At 36.4% G+C, this 13,922-nt stretch overlaps 1 protein-coding gene across 3 annotated transcripts; it reads left to right on the top strand.

The window, feature by feature from the left end:
* The first annotated feature begins 1,775 nt into the window (after window positions 1–1,775).
* On the top strand, window positions 1,776–13,600 carry LOC311070898 (major histocompatibility complex class I-related gene protein-like). Of its 3 annotated transcripts, none has more exons than XM_084095010.1 (7): window positions 1,776–1,890; window positions 6,244–6,351; window positions 11,630–11,908; window positions 12,014–12,292; window positions 12,379–12,495; window positions 12,918–12,950; window positions 13,138–13,600. In XM_084095010.1, exons 1-7 carry the CDS (start codon window positions 1,836–1,838, stop codon window positions 13,218–13,220), a joined length of 954 nt encoding a protein of 317 aa, XP_083951136.1. In that variant the 5' UTR covers window positions 1,776–1,835; the 3' UTR covers window positions 13,221–13,600. The 3 variants fall into 3 exon arrangements, with proteins under 3 accessions (XP_083951136.1, XP_083951135.1, XP_083951137.1); XM_084095009.1 differs by having other exon boundaries at window positions 6,244–6,501; XM_084095011.1 differs by lacking the exon at window positions 6,244–6,351 and having other exon boundaries at window positions 1,777–1,890.
* Window positions 13,601–13,922: the final 322 nt, after the last annotated feature.

Here is a 13,922-nt window from a genome sequence, read left to right as displayed (position 1 = left end):
ATCATTTCTGTTCCACTCGCTTGTATTGGTCGCCCCGCCCACACAATGGTCTCGTGAATATTCATGGTAGCTCCACCCATTGGAGCCAAATATTTCAGGAACCGAATATAGGCTATTGTGACACCGGAGCTGAGATCGGAGTTAGGGAGTAGCGCAAAAACGCAAACCGTTCAACACTACACAGGATTTTTTTTTCAGTGACTATATTAGGCTTATTATATAGCCTATATTTTGTAATGATTCAACTTAATGTTGAAGTAGCCATCAAAATTGTGTATGATATGTGTATTATAACTATTTAATATATAGTCTATGCTTAAATAAATCTATTTAACTTCTTAGTGTTACAGACCTATAGGCTACTATAGATGTCAAGCCACATGTTTTGTTGATTTTAGACATCTCCGTATAGTGAACGCGCCTATAGAGAGAAATGCACATAATGGATTACATAATCAGAGAGTGGCCTTTTTTCTTTCGTTTTGAATTATTTTGTTTAAAGACTATTCAAGCTTTGTCTTTAAACAGTTGACATTTTCACAAATTCCAGTGTCCTTCCACACCTCCATCCCCAGTTTGCAAGGAAGAAACAAGCCCTTGAGCCCACTGTATCCGTGTGCAAAACTCACACATATAAGATTTGTGGAATTCTATGTATAATAATCATGGATGTACTGTTTGAAGATTGACAGGGAGAGGACAAGCATACTATTGGGACTTACGGTTACAAGCGTCACACTGTTTTTTTCCATTAAAAGGTTTGAGTAGCCTACAATCGGTAAAAAAAATCAAAATTTAGGAACAACACAGCACAACACAGCCAAAAGTGGGTATTGAGGATCAACTCCTACATATTGTACATTTTAAACACAAGGGTTATTTCAAATAATATCTAAAGAGTACAGCACATTCACAGTTCATTTTCTGTGCGAGAATCACAGTTCATTTTCTTCCTCCAAGCAGAGAAATGTACACTTAACTTATAAAAAAACAACTTGACTACTACCATCCACAGAGTAAATGTAATCCCATGCTGTCTGGTTTATAATTTCATTCGTGTGAACATCCATACGCAGCACAAAAGTCCATCATCCATGAATTCGAAGTACAGGCGGAGATAGCAGCGTTACCTAGCTACTTCCGACAAGACCCCTGTTCAAAGATGGCGGCGGTTTTGACGCATGTTTAGAACCCCAAGGCGACATCTAGTGTATATATCTATGCACCCACTGTATTATATTCATAAACATCTGTCACATATCTTACATCTTTGTTTTTGGGAATATGTCTTTGTTGATTTTATATATATTTTTTGAAATATTGAAATCAATTTAGCTTCTTGATCATGTGACGTGTACAAAGGCTTCTGTGTAATGTAAATGCCTGTCAAACATTTTTATTAGTTGCACTATTGCAAATGTTTGTACTATTTACTTGGCATTTTAGAATTATGTGGGTCCAGACCTTAGTAGCTTAAAAAATGTATTAACAATACACAAAATAATGTAATTTTTATGTGAATGCACTGCAGGAGCTATAACAACACCTCTTTCTATAAGTTAATAGCAAAATATTTTAATTATTATTTTTTTTGTAAAACAATGTTACATGTTACTGTTTCTAGTGAATACCCCATTCAAAACTTTACTTGATTTCTTTCTAGCTACTCCACTTAATTAACACTAACATCTATTTTTTGGGATATTTGAATGATCTTTGTTTATTGCCATGCACTTTTATGACAGTCCCTTAATTTTCTCAGTGAATGTCCAACGAATGTCCAAAATCAAACCATCTTAACTGCAGCTGCAGTAGCATCGGTATATGTCAGCAAAATGGGCAAAGTTCTTCTGCTCGTTCTGCTTTTACTTCCAGTTGCTGCTCCTAAAGGTAAGATTTACAAAGACTTGTTGCAAACCTAAATTTAAATATGTTTGCAATTAGAATTTGCACATCAGTTTGTTCAATCAGGTTGCACCCCTGCTTCACTTACTCAGTAATAGTATTATACTCGACAAAGCATTAGCAATGACAGTAGCAAAAAGAAACAAATAACATGGAAGATCACAGATTAACTAGTGTAAGTGGAAGGAACCGTTAACAGCTAACTTATTAGCTAAACAGAACAATGTGCTTCCTGTATACAGGAATAGCTAAAACACAAGCCTGAAAAGAACAAATGAAAACAAAACAAGATTAGGCAGTGGGCAGAGTCCGTAGCCTAAATATTGATAGTTACCCAGCAGCTGTCTGGCTCATTTTTTAAATTCGGCTGTATGAATAATTCACAAAAAGATAACCTATTGTTTCCAACGGCAATGATGTTGCACATTAAAGTATAAAAATAGATTTAATTTCATGTTCAACAAATAGGCTACCGTTGGAAACAATCGGTAATCTTTTTGTGAATTATTCATACAGCCAAATTTAAAAAATGAGCCAGACAGCTGCTGGGTAACTATCAAATCAAAAACTACATACTTGGCCCACTGTCTAGATGATTTGTCTGTGAGTTTGCTTAAAGATTTATATATATATTGGTGGCTGCTGAGCTCGAATAGCTTTAGCATCAGCGACTTTTTATTGTATGAAATCGCTGTCAATCAAAAGGAGATGCAGCCTTTCGACAGACCCTCCAATCATCACGCAGAAGCCCGGAGTCCAGGCCAGCCCACTCCTCATTCACCCCCAGAGACGCTGAGCGTCCGTGGGCAGGACATAATCGCAGCATTTATCCAATGTCTAGTTTCGAAGCGCTGAAAAAAACTGTTCGAAGCAGCCCCATTGAAGTCAATGGACGCTGGGCTTCAACAGGGAAATGCACTGTGACGCTACGGGAATGTATGAGAAGGAAATCGAGTCAGCCGACCTGCTATATGTAGCCTAGCCTAACTGATTCTGAACGAACTCGTCTTTGAGATGAACATTTTCTAACGCATTTTTAGTCAATAAAATGTTAACACAATAGTACATATTTCATTTGACCATTAATTTTTTGACATTATAGGGGAAGCCGAGCTTCCATTGCAGTCTTAAAGAAATCCCCACTGATATAGGCTACACGAATGTATTGTTTCTGTATTGTATTGACCCGCGAGAATGAGACAGATGATTGACAGGACGATAGCGGAGGCAATTAAAGGCGCAAGATAACTTCTGTTAACAAAAACATAAATAAAAAAAACTGTTTAATATAAGTGACTTTGTCTTTGTTTTATTGTTTTTGTTATTTTTAATCAAATAACTGTGAACCACAAACTGAGCCTTCGTTTTAAAGGGCAATTTCCAAATATATTTTATTTATTTGTTATAATATGGATATTTTATGATACAGCATAAATAAAAACAAGCACACGTAATATGTATGCCTATAGGCAAAACACCACAGTTTTTTTGGTTTTGTTTGTGTGAACTTTTATCCCCAACCATATTTCTTCTCCACGCCAGGGGTCACGCTCATCACCCCTGCATCATGGTACTAACTGTAATTAACATTATGCTGACCCAGTTTATATGTAAAATCTTTGGTATATGTAATCTATATGTAATATCTAAAAACACTTTACAGTGTGATGGAAATAAACTTTTCTTAAAGCGTGTTGTATATCACCACAGATTTATTGACACCCTTCTATCTGTGTTGTATACTGTAATAGACAATTGTCCTGCAGAATGATGAGGTTTTTTGTAAGAAAAACATGGCAAGCAAATGTTGAATTGTTGTTTGAAATATAAATCAACAACGTAAGAGGCTTTAGGCTGTCTGATTCGCTGTATGAACAAACACCCAGCTTTGCAGTATAGGTGGCACAGAAGCAGCATCTGACCCTGCATTTAGATGTACATTAGGCTACACACTGTCTAATGCAGCTTAAAGGCACTGTGAATCTGCATAGCAATTTCATTCTAAGGCTATTAAATGTGAAGTGACAATGTGATGAAGTGATGAAATAAAACAAGACAAAGTCACTTATGTGAAACAGTTTTTTTTATTTATGTTTTTGTTAACAGAAGTTATCTTGCGCCTTTAATTGCCTCCGCTATCGTCCTGTCAATCATCTGTCTCATTCTCGCGGGTCGCGGCTATGATTACAGTTTCAGTAAACATGTATTTCACCATCATCGGTACCCACCCTCAGCCGATTGGCATTACAGTATTTGCAATCACCATCCCGTGGCAAAACGGAGCGTCTAAAAGAAAAGTTCTGACTGCTGACTGAACATTGGTCAGTGAGCCTCTCCCGCTCGGCGCTGTCAAGCGCAGCTTCACTACACAGATTTAACTCCGCACAGCTAAATAAAACAGGCTGGTGGCAGACTAATAATTAATATTTCTGATGTAAAGATTTCTGTGAAACGTGTAAAGTTGCACAGAAGAAAGCCCAATAGGACCTGCCCTGTACAGTTTAAAGGGGTCATATAATGTCATTTTTGTACAAGCTAATATGATTCTTTAGGGTCTAAATTAAAAGTTTGTAATATACTTTAATTAAAAATTCTCATTAGTATTGTAAGAAAACACTCATTTTACCTGGTCAAAAACAGCTCTGTTTTCAGCACGCCGTTTCAGTGCATGTGTCTTTAAATGATAATGAGCTTTGCTCACCCCGCCCCTCTGTTCTGTGCGTACACCGTTTAAAATAATACAAAAACCATAACGCGTTGTTCATTATAAACGTGGGATTATGAATTATACTGAGAACGTCGTACATAGAAAACATGCCATAATGTACCCTGAGTGTAAAAATAGCCACATTCATCGTGAAGCGTGCAGGCTATTTGCAAAGATTAATATAAAGATTAATATAAAGGTCAATAAAACGTTACACTCACTTGTTCTTCTGGAGGTTCAGCAGGAACACGAATAGTTGGTACTGATCCTTTTTTCTGGAGCAGCTTCTTAGCAAAAACAGCTTTATACTGACCCTCGTTTGTAACGTTAAAGCAGTCTCGAGTCTGGTGAAATGATTCGCGCAAACATGACAGCATTGACGTTGATCGTGGGGAATATTCCCTTCGAAAACAAACTCAGCCACTGCGTCTTCAGCTGTACGGATTTAGAAACATCATCAATATGACTGCTGTGTTCGTTATTACACCCAAGAACAGAACACCACAATCGTTAGACGCCATTCTACTCAGCACTCCAGCTATCAACAATGAACGCGCCGGTCGGCGCGTGCTATGATTGACAGCTCGCTCACGAGGGCATCTTTGTTGAACAGACCTGAGCGACAACTGATGACGTCACATGCTCAGATTTGCTTGACCAATCGGCGGAAGGGGGCGTTCAGGCCGCCCACATGTGGAAAACGAATTTTGAAGTCATTTATTAGTTTTTTGCCTGTGAACTAAAAAACGAAAAATCAAGCCGAAATCTCGTTTTTTCGTTTTTTGGAAAAAACGAATAAACGAGAAAAAACTAGACAGATTTAACTCCGCACAGCTAATAAAATCGTCTGGGTGTAGATTAATATTTAATATTTCTGATATATAAATATTTCTCTGAAACGCGTTAAGTTGCACATAAGTAAGCCCAGGACCTGCCCTGAACAGTTTAATATGCGGTACGCAGAGCCATAGGACTATTATTTTGTTGAATAAACCTGGGGAACTACCGATGACGTCACATGCTCAGATTTTCTTGACCAATCGGCTGACAGGGGCGCCTCATGACCGTCCACATGTGCAAAACGAATTTTGAAGTAATTTGTTCGTTTTTTGCCTGTGAACTAAAAAACGAAAAATCAAGCCGAAATCTCGTTTTTTGGAAAAAACTAAAAAACGGATAAAGGCGCCATTTCTCGTTTCTGCTTATTTCATTTCAAATAGGAAATGAAATGGACGGAAGATACCCTGATTGTTGACCTTATAACAAGAGGGGGTGAAGCCAAAGCCGGTTTCATATGTTTTGTGTGCAAAGGCAAGCGTGTATTTAAAGTACCCGCTTAATGGCCCACTGAAAAATAATGAAAACCAGGACATTTTCATCACTTTTTAAAAAACAGACAGGACAGCCAGGACAGGACGTGAAAATAGGACATGTCCTGGGAAAACAGGACGTTTGGTCACCCTATAGTTGACTCTTTTGAGGTAATCTGCGTAGGCCTATTTGATTAAAATGTTCTGGTTGCAGCAACTGCTGATCCCAAAAAAAGAACTTAAATGAAACGCGTGTCTGTTGTTTAACATCCTACCACAATTTTGTAGATTGTGATGTTTACAATTTCCTATTTTTCACAGGCTCTCACTCTTTGTGGATGCTTGCAACATACATTAAAGGACAAACGCCATTTCCTGAATTTAGCTATGTAGTGAAGTTGGATGATGTCACAGTTATGTACTATAACGGTGAGACGAGGACTTTCATTCCAAGAGGAAATACAACAACTGAAGACGACATGTTTGATTCAAATATTATCCTCACAATAAGGGACGACATACATGGACAGTTTATAAAAAGATGGGAAATAACAAAGAAAAACTTAAATGAAACTGATCGTAAGTAGGCTATTTCAGTTAGGCTATGTAGCTATTTGAACTTGATCAAAAAGGATTGAAATTGTAATTAAAACAATATATACTTTATACAAATATAGTAAAAAAAAAAAAAAAAAAAAAAATATATATATATATATATATATATATATATATATATATATTTACTGTTTTAACTACAACAATAATAATAATAATTAAGGATGTGCCCGAACCTTATTCGTAAAAGCATGGATAATGGCTTCAAAACGAATAACAAATTATGCCAAATAATAGAGAAAGTATTCAGCAGACACAGTCACTCCTCATGTTTGCTTCATAACAGGTGGATTATTATGGAATTCCAAAGCTGCCAAAGTAATAAATACATAAATAAATATAGCTACATTAAAAAAATACATAAATATACAAATGAATGTAAAAATAAAAAATAAATTAGTATTTATACTTTTATTTCCTTACGTTTAATTATACATTTATTTCCACTTTTATATATATATATAGCCTATATTAGATGTGTAATGATACGCGTATTCGTATTGAACCGTTCGGAGCGAGGCTTTCGGTTCGGTTTTCGGTATACGCATTTTCAAACCGAACGGTTCGTTGGACCATTTTTCCTGCCGACCAAAATTTCGTTATTTCAAATGTAGGCGCGTTGCGCGTGGCAAGCGCGCTCATAATGTAAGAGACGCCGGCGCGACCACAACATTGCCCAACATCAAATGGCAAACGTAATGCAAGCGGAACGAAACTGCTCGTTATTGTGTGGTTGAAGGACCGTTTATCAGTTTGGACCAGTGCAGCGCGAGCCGATCGTGATCATGCGACACTTACTACTTACTACACAACAGCGCTAAGAGATCCAGTAAAGAAAGCATTTGAATTCGCCACAGAAGTAATAACATCGCTGAGAGATCTAGTGAGAAACATTCACATTTCTCCGTTATTAACGGATCAAACAGCGCGTGGAAGCCAGGAAGAAACATTGTGCCATGAATGAACTATCCAGTGTCCACAGATCAGCAACATTCATCATGGATTTACATGTAGTAACACTAGCAGCTAACTGCAACCATGGAAGTTTGGCAGGAATAGTAGGCTATAATGCCTTCAAGTAACATTACGTCGGTTTTATTTTGACATTATGAATACAATTGCTGCCCTCAAATGTTAATCTGAACTAAAATAAACCTTTGTTTATAACTACTACAATATTACATTTAATTTTTTACAAGGAGCTGTTTTGTTTTATATGCTCCTAAGAGGAGTCAATTATAGCTCTAGAATTGCTCAAAGTAAAAAAAATATCAAAGTAAAAAACAATATTTATGATGTTAGTTTTAATAAAAAAAAGAATAAAAAAAAAAATAAATCAAGGAAATTTCTCTGGCATTTCTTTATTTTTGCTTTTTACCGAAACGTACCGAACCGTGACACAAGTGTATCGTATCGAACCGAACCGTGAATTTTGTGAACCGTTACACCCCTAATATATGTGTCTACATTTATTTATTTTCACATTTATTTCTACATTTATTTAATTAACTTATGGTAATGAGGGGGCGTGTTGTATTATGGTTTAAGTCATTTAAAATCACCCTAACTGTTTGTATATTGGGTGATCATACATACTCTTTATTTCGGACATGGCCGTAAAACATAGTCCGGTCTGGATTTCTAAAATGTCTTGGCACACATGAACAGAAGCCGCATCTTCAACAGATCGGATAACAGATACTATGACACAGAAGCATGTGGAATTATCCACTATTAATCACATTTAATGTAAATGACAGCTTGCGAGTGACAAATTGAGGTTTCTTTTATGGTCTATTGCGCTTAAACGCTCAAATACAAACAACATAATGTCAAAATGCCAGTCTTGGCAAGTATTCAGACAAACATAGGCAGTTTGGGAACGTATATAGTTGAGAAAGAGAGTGCATGTTGTGTGACAGTATATTGGATCCGTGCCGTAATTGTTTACAATGATGACTATTCAGTTCTTTTTTACATTCAATTTCTTTATTTCTTTCTGTAGTGTTTCTTACCTGAATACTAACCTACTGTTAGACCCACCTGAAAAAAGTTAGTTAGTTCAGGTTCAAATAAAGCCTCACTGTGGTGTGTAAAAGCTATTGCAGCAAAATTGACTAAATTCTAAAAAAATTATGAGATAATAATACAATTATCTGTATTGCAGTATATATGGCAGTTTTCCCCGTGTTATCGAAAATTGTATTGAATATCAATATTTTTCAAGGTATGGAATTGAAGTTAGAAATTCCAGTATGTCAACACTAGATTACACTGTGGCCTCAAAGCTTTAGCACTGCCACTCTGAGCTCGACTGCTTTGTCTGAGGTAAAACACGCCCCCTTATTATCATACCGAGAAATAAATGTAAAAATAAATAAATGTAGCCATAAAAATATAAATAAATAAATGTAGAAATAAATAAATGAAAAAAGTGGAATAAAAAGTGGTATGTATACTTGTATTTTACAAGTATACATACATAAGGAAATAAAAGTATAAATACTCATTTATTTATTTAAAATAAATATATATTTTATGTTATGCGTATATATATTTATGTTTATTAATTTATTATTTTGTCAGGATTGGAATTCCATAGATAAGTGTATAGATTTTATATGATATTATAGCTGTCACAATCCCGATGTTGTGCTTTTGTAAAGACTTTTAAGTTTCTGTTTCCACAATTTCTGTGTTCTCCTGGTTGCCCTGGCGATTTATGTAAGACACCACCGTTGTCCGTTCGGACTCTTGCTGCGTTCCAGTCCACTTTTAGACACGCACTTGCGAACTTCCCTAAGCACTTCCCCTCGGGGGAACCCCTGCCGCCATTTTTAAGTGCGTTCCACTTCGTGAAGTGGACGAGGGAAGTTTATATGGACAGACCCTCGTTCCCTCGATTTTGACCGAGGGAGCGAGTCTACTTCATATGTACACTTCAGGCACCTATATGTCCCACAATGCAGTACGATTGTGACGTCACCACAGATCTTGTCTAATCACCATCACAACAGACAACTCTATGATATATTAATTATATATTGTTTTATTTAAAACAACCGAAACACACATATAAACATTTGGATGCTGCATTAAACAAATTCTTAAAGGAAAAAAAAATGTAAATAATAAATCAACTCCATAGCTGATTCCAAGTGATCAAGGGCTTAGGGCGTTCCAGTTCAGCCCATTGCAGTTTCCGCCAGTGGGCACCCGTGCAACGTAAGCAATGACGTACATCCGAGTGAACGAGACGGAGGGAAGTTAGCGAGTGAAGGGCATGACAATTTTTGGACTGTAACGCAGCACAGGACGTGTTCGTCTTTTAGATATGGGAGCAGGGCTCTGAGCGCTTAAGCGACCGCTCTCATCTCCAGACAATTTATGTGCAGGCGCTTCTCTGGGTAGGGGTGGGCGATATGGCAAAAATATCATATCACGATTTTTTTCAGGAAAATCACGATTCACGATTTTATCACGATTCTTTTTTATGTTGGTTTTACTATTTTGTGACTGAGCATTACAGCCAAACTAATGTCCATATTTTAAAAACAAAGCCTTAGGTAACAAAATATAAAATAAAAAAGAATGGCAGACAGGGACGAAGATAAAAATATTTGTCATTATTTTCTTTGTTATTAAATATTAAGATCAAAGGTACACATACACAACTTAATACAAATTAAATAAACAGTGCTTTATGTTTTCAGCTACAGTAGGTGTATTTAACAGTAGCATTGAAGAAAGTAATTAAATGAACAAATATGAAAATAAAACAAAACATAGACTTCACTTCACTGTAAAAATTATACATTGATACTTATTAAAGCTACTATTAAAGTTATTAGTCAAGAGCAGTGAGTGATTTTCTCTTTGCATTTTGTTTTTATTAACATTAAAGGGATAGTTCTCCTAAAAATTCAAATTGTCATAATTTACTCTCTCAAGTTGTTTTAAACTCGAATAAGTTTCTTTCTTCTGTTGAAAATAAAAGTTATTTGGAAGAATGTGGGTAACCAAACAGTGGATGTACCCCAGTGACTTCCATAGTTTTCCATATATTTTTCTCCTATGGAAGTCAATGGGGACCAGCTACTGTTTGGATAGCCACATTCTTCAAAATATTAATATTAGAAGGAAATTAATACATGTGCGTAAATAATGAGATAATTTTTAATTTTGGGTGAACTATCCATTTAAGGACAAGCGAAGAAATCTCCGCAGAGTGTTGAAGCGACCAGGGAGATGAACACACAAACACTGGCAGATCACTGCACAGATCAGCAGGGAATGTGCACTCGCTGGAACTCGCTGTCACACCAACACCTGGAGAGAAGCTCGTCTCGAAGAGTGTAGAGATGAATCTCAGATTTGGCTTGTGGAGTGAAGTGAATAATCGGCTCCGAAGCGAAAACATATCTGCATGTTTCCTGCGTACTTCCTTATATACCCACGAGGTGGGGCAGAGTTACGCTATGCAAATTCCGCAGACCCATGGCATTTCATTGCCATTGGCTCGTTTTATATACTCGAAGGTGATAGGCTTTCTAAGCGAAACCCCATTCATCGTCACTGACGTAACGTCTCCGTTCCCTACTCAGGGAACGAGGGTTACATACGTAACCGAGACGTTATCTAATCAGCTTTTTATAGAGTCTGATTCCTCTTATTTGTGGATGATCTGCCATATCTGTAGCCTGAACAAAGAAAATAAAGCCTGAAAATAAATATATTTAAATAAATACTATATAATAAAATAATAGCCTAATTATTCAAGGAGTATTTGTCATACAAGGCATATTTGTTAAATGATAACTACTACAAAAGGGAACTGATACACATTTAAAACGTCCGGTTAAAGCCGGGCCTATTGCCAGTTTGATCTGAATACAGATACAAATTGTTACAGATGCAGATGAAAATATTGGCATTGGCACCCATAATAATAATAATAATAATAGTAATAATAACAATAATAATAATAATAATAAATTATTTTTTTGTGATTGTGAAATGTCTAGGGAGATCTCTGCATGTGTTGGGATGATTTAAATAAACACTACCTTAAAGCTTTATCTCTTCATTAAAGGTGTTATTGCCCTTCAGGGGCTGGTTTTGTGTGAACTGAGAGATGATGGTGAACCGGGACAAATGATCACACGAGGTGCTGTCAGTGGCTCCACCACAGATGAGTTGCTTTATGTTGACAAGAACTTCACATTCCAGGGTCATTTAAACGTCTCGACCCAAGTGCTGAATATTCATCTTGAATTTAGCATGAGGCGTCATGAACGTTTTTACCAGCCATTCTGCATCAAAACACTCAAGGGTTACCTTGAAAAAAGGAGAAATCAAATCAATAGAAAAGGTATGATAACTTACTCCAAACCAAACCAGTCAAGAAATGTGTTCTGATTTACATCTACATCTTTTCAGGCCAATATATATTGAAACGTTTTTTTTTTTTCTTCAGTGAAACCACGAGTCAGACTGATTCAGAACACAAACTCAGATTCTGGAGGGTCTCGTGTGAGTTGTTTGGCAACAGGATTTTACCCTCGTCACATCAACCTGACCCTGTTCAGAGATGGACAGCCTGTATCTGATCATGAGATCACTGGAGGAGATCTGCTGCCCAATGGTGACGGGACGTACCAGATGAGGAAGAGTCTGGAGATCAGTGCAGACAAACACAAATACAGCTGCTCTGCCACACACCTCAGTCTGGACAACAAACTGGATGTCACTTTAGGTAACGAATTGGTTTTGAGAAAATAATAAAATCTCCCAGTTTTGTTTGTCATTTGTTTGTGTCCTTTTTAATGTGTTTGTTTTTAGAATTTGATCATGGTGAACCATTTAAATCAGTGATTCCCTCAGTGCTGATAGTTTTGGCTCTGCTGTTGGTGTTTGGGACCGGAGCCGTCATATATAAATACAGGAGGAGACGAGCAGGTAGGATCTACTCTGGAAGGAATGAAAAATACCTAGGCTGCATCCGAAGTCGCATATTTCCTTACTATACAGTTGTGGCAAAAGAAGTATGTGCAAAATAAAAGAGTAGGCAAAAAGTACCCGGATGACCTATTACTCCCGGCAAGATTCTGAAGTGCACATATAATGGACACTTTACTATCCCATGAGGCCACAGTAGAGGATTTGTGAATGCCGTGCAGTGTAACAACTCAACTGACGCTGGCAGGTCACATGATCATTCATACTACACTATATAGAACATACTTTTTTAATGGTTGCAAAGTAATAACTTGTTCAAAATAAGTATACAAACTCAAGAGAGTATGTGATTTCAGACGCAGCCCTAGATATATCCTCAAGGAATTTTTATTAATGCTTTTTAACTTCCTTTCATGTTCTAGCATCATCTAAAGGTGATTATTCCTCTGCTTTGAGTGAGTAATTTGTTTTAAATATTATTTTTGTATTATTATCACATCAGAGTGCAGTAAAGAGTGAAATGCATTGTTTACAATTACAGTGGATTACTGGATGCTATAAATATTTATTTTATAATTTAATAATGTATTAGTTTTCATTCACACATTCTGTTGACTAATCAAAATTTGATTTCATTTTCAGCATCTGAAGGAAGCATTGACTCAAAATCAACACATGAAGCACAAGAGGAAGTTACACAGATGAGTGAAGCATTAAGTAAATGAATGAAGAACCTCTTCCATTTGTTAAATTAAGATGATTGGATTATTGTAAAAAGTAAAAATAGTAACAGTAATAACTCAGTACATATACAATCTTGTGATGACAAACAAATCTTTTTTAACATTTTGTACAGATGCTAGCATTGCCTGCATCTCATTGCTTCTGTAAAGAAAATCATTTTAGACATTTATGCCATTCATTAAAATCCCAGAAGTATTTCACCATACACTGTAAAAAGATTATTGTTATACATTTTACAAGAAAATACTATTTCAGTTTTTCTACTAATGTTTAATTTAGTGTGTTACTTGCTTTTTCTTTGTATTATTGGTGAAATTTACTAGAAATGGAAATGGTTTCAAAGTAAATCATATACACCCTTTTTTCAGTGTAGTTGTGTGATGGATTTTTTAATTAATCAACTTTAATTAATCAACTAACATTTGTTCCCTTTCGTTGTCACTCCGAGTTACGTTGGAGGACGACGAATGGGGTTTCGCTTAGAAAGCCTATCATCTTCGAGTATATAAAACGAGCCAATGGCAATGAAATGCCATGGGTCTGCGGAATTTGCATAGCGTATCTCCGCCCCACGCAGGGGGTATATAAGGAAGTGCGCGAGCAACATGCAGATATGTTTTCGCTTCGGAGCCAAGTTGATTACTTCACTCCACAGCCATTTCTGAGTTATCATCTCTTTTCTC

Source organism: Abramis brama, assembly GCF_963993115.1.
Source record: "Abramis brama genome assembly, chromosome: 20".
NCBI lineage: Eukaryota > Metazoa > Chordata > Actinopteri > Cypriniformes > Leuciscidae > Abramis > Abramis brama.
The sequence above is the reverse complement of the archived record's forward strand: the minus strand, read 5'-3'. Positions and strand labels throughout refer to the sequence as shown.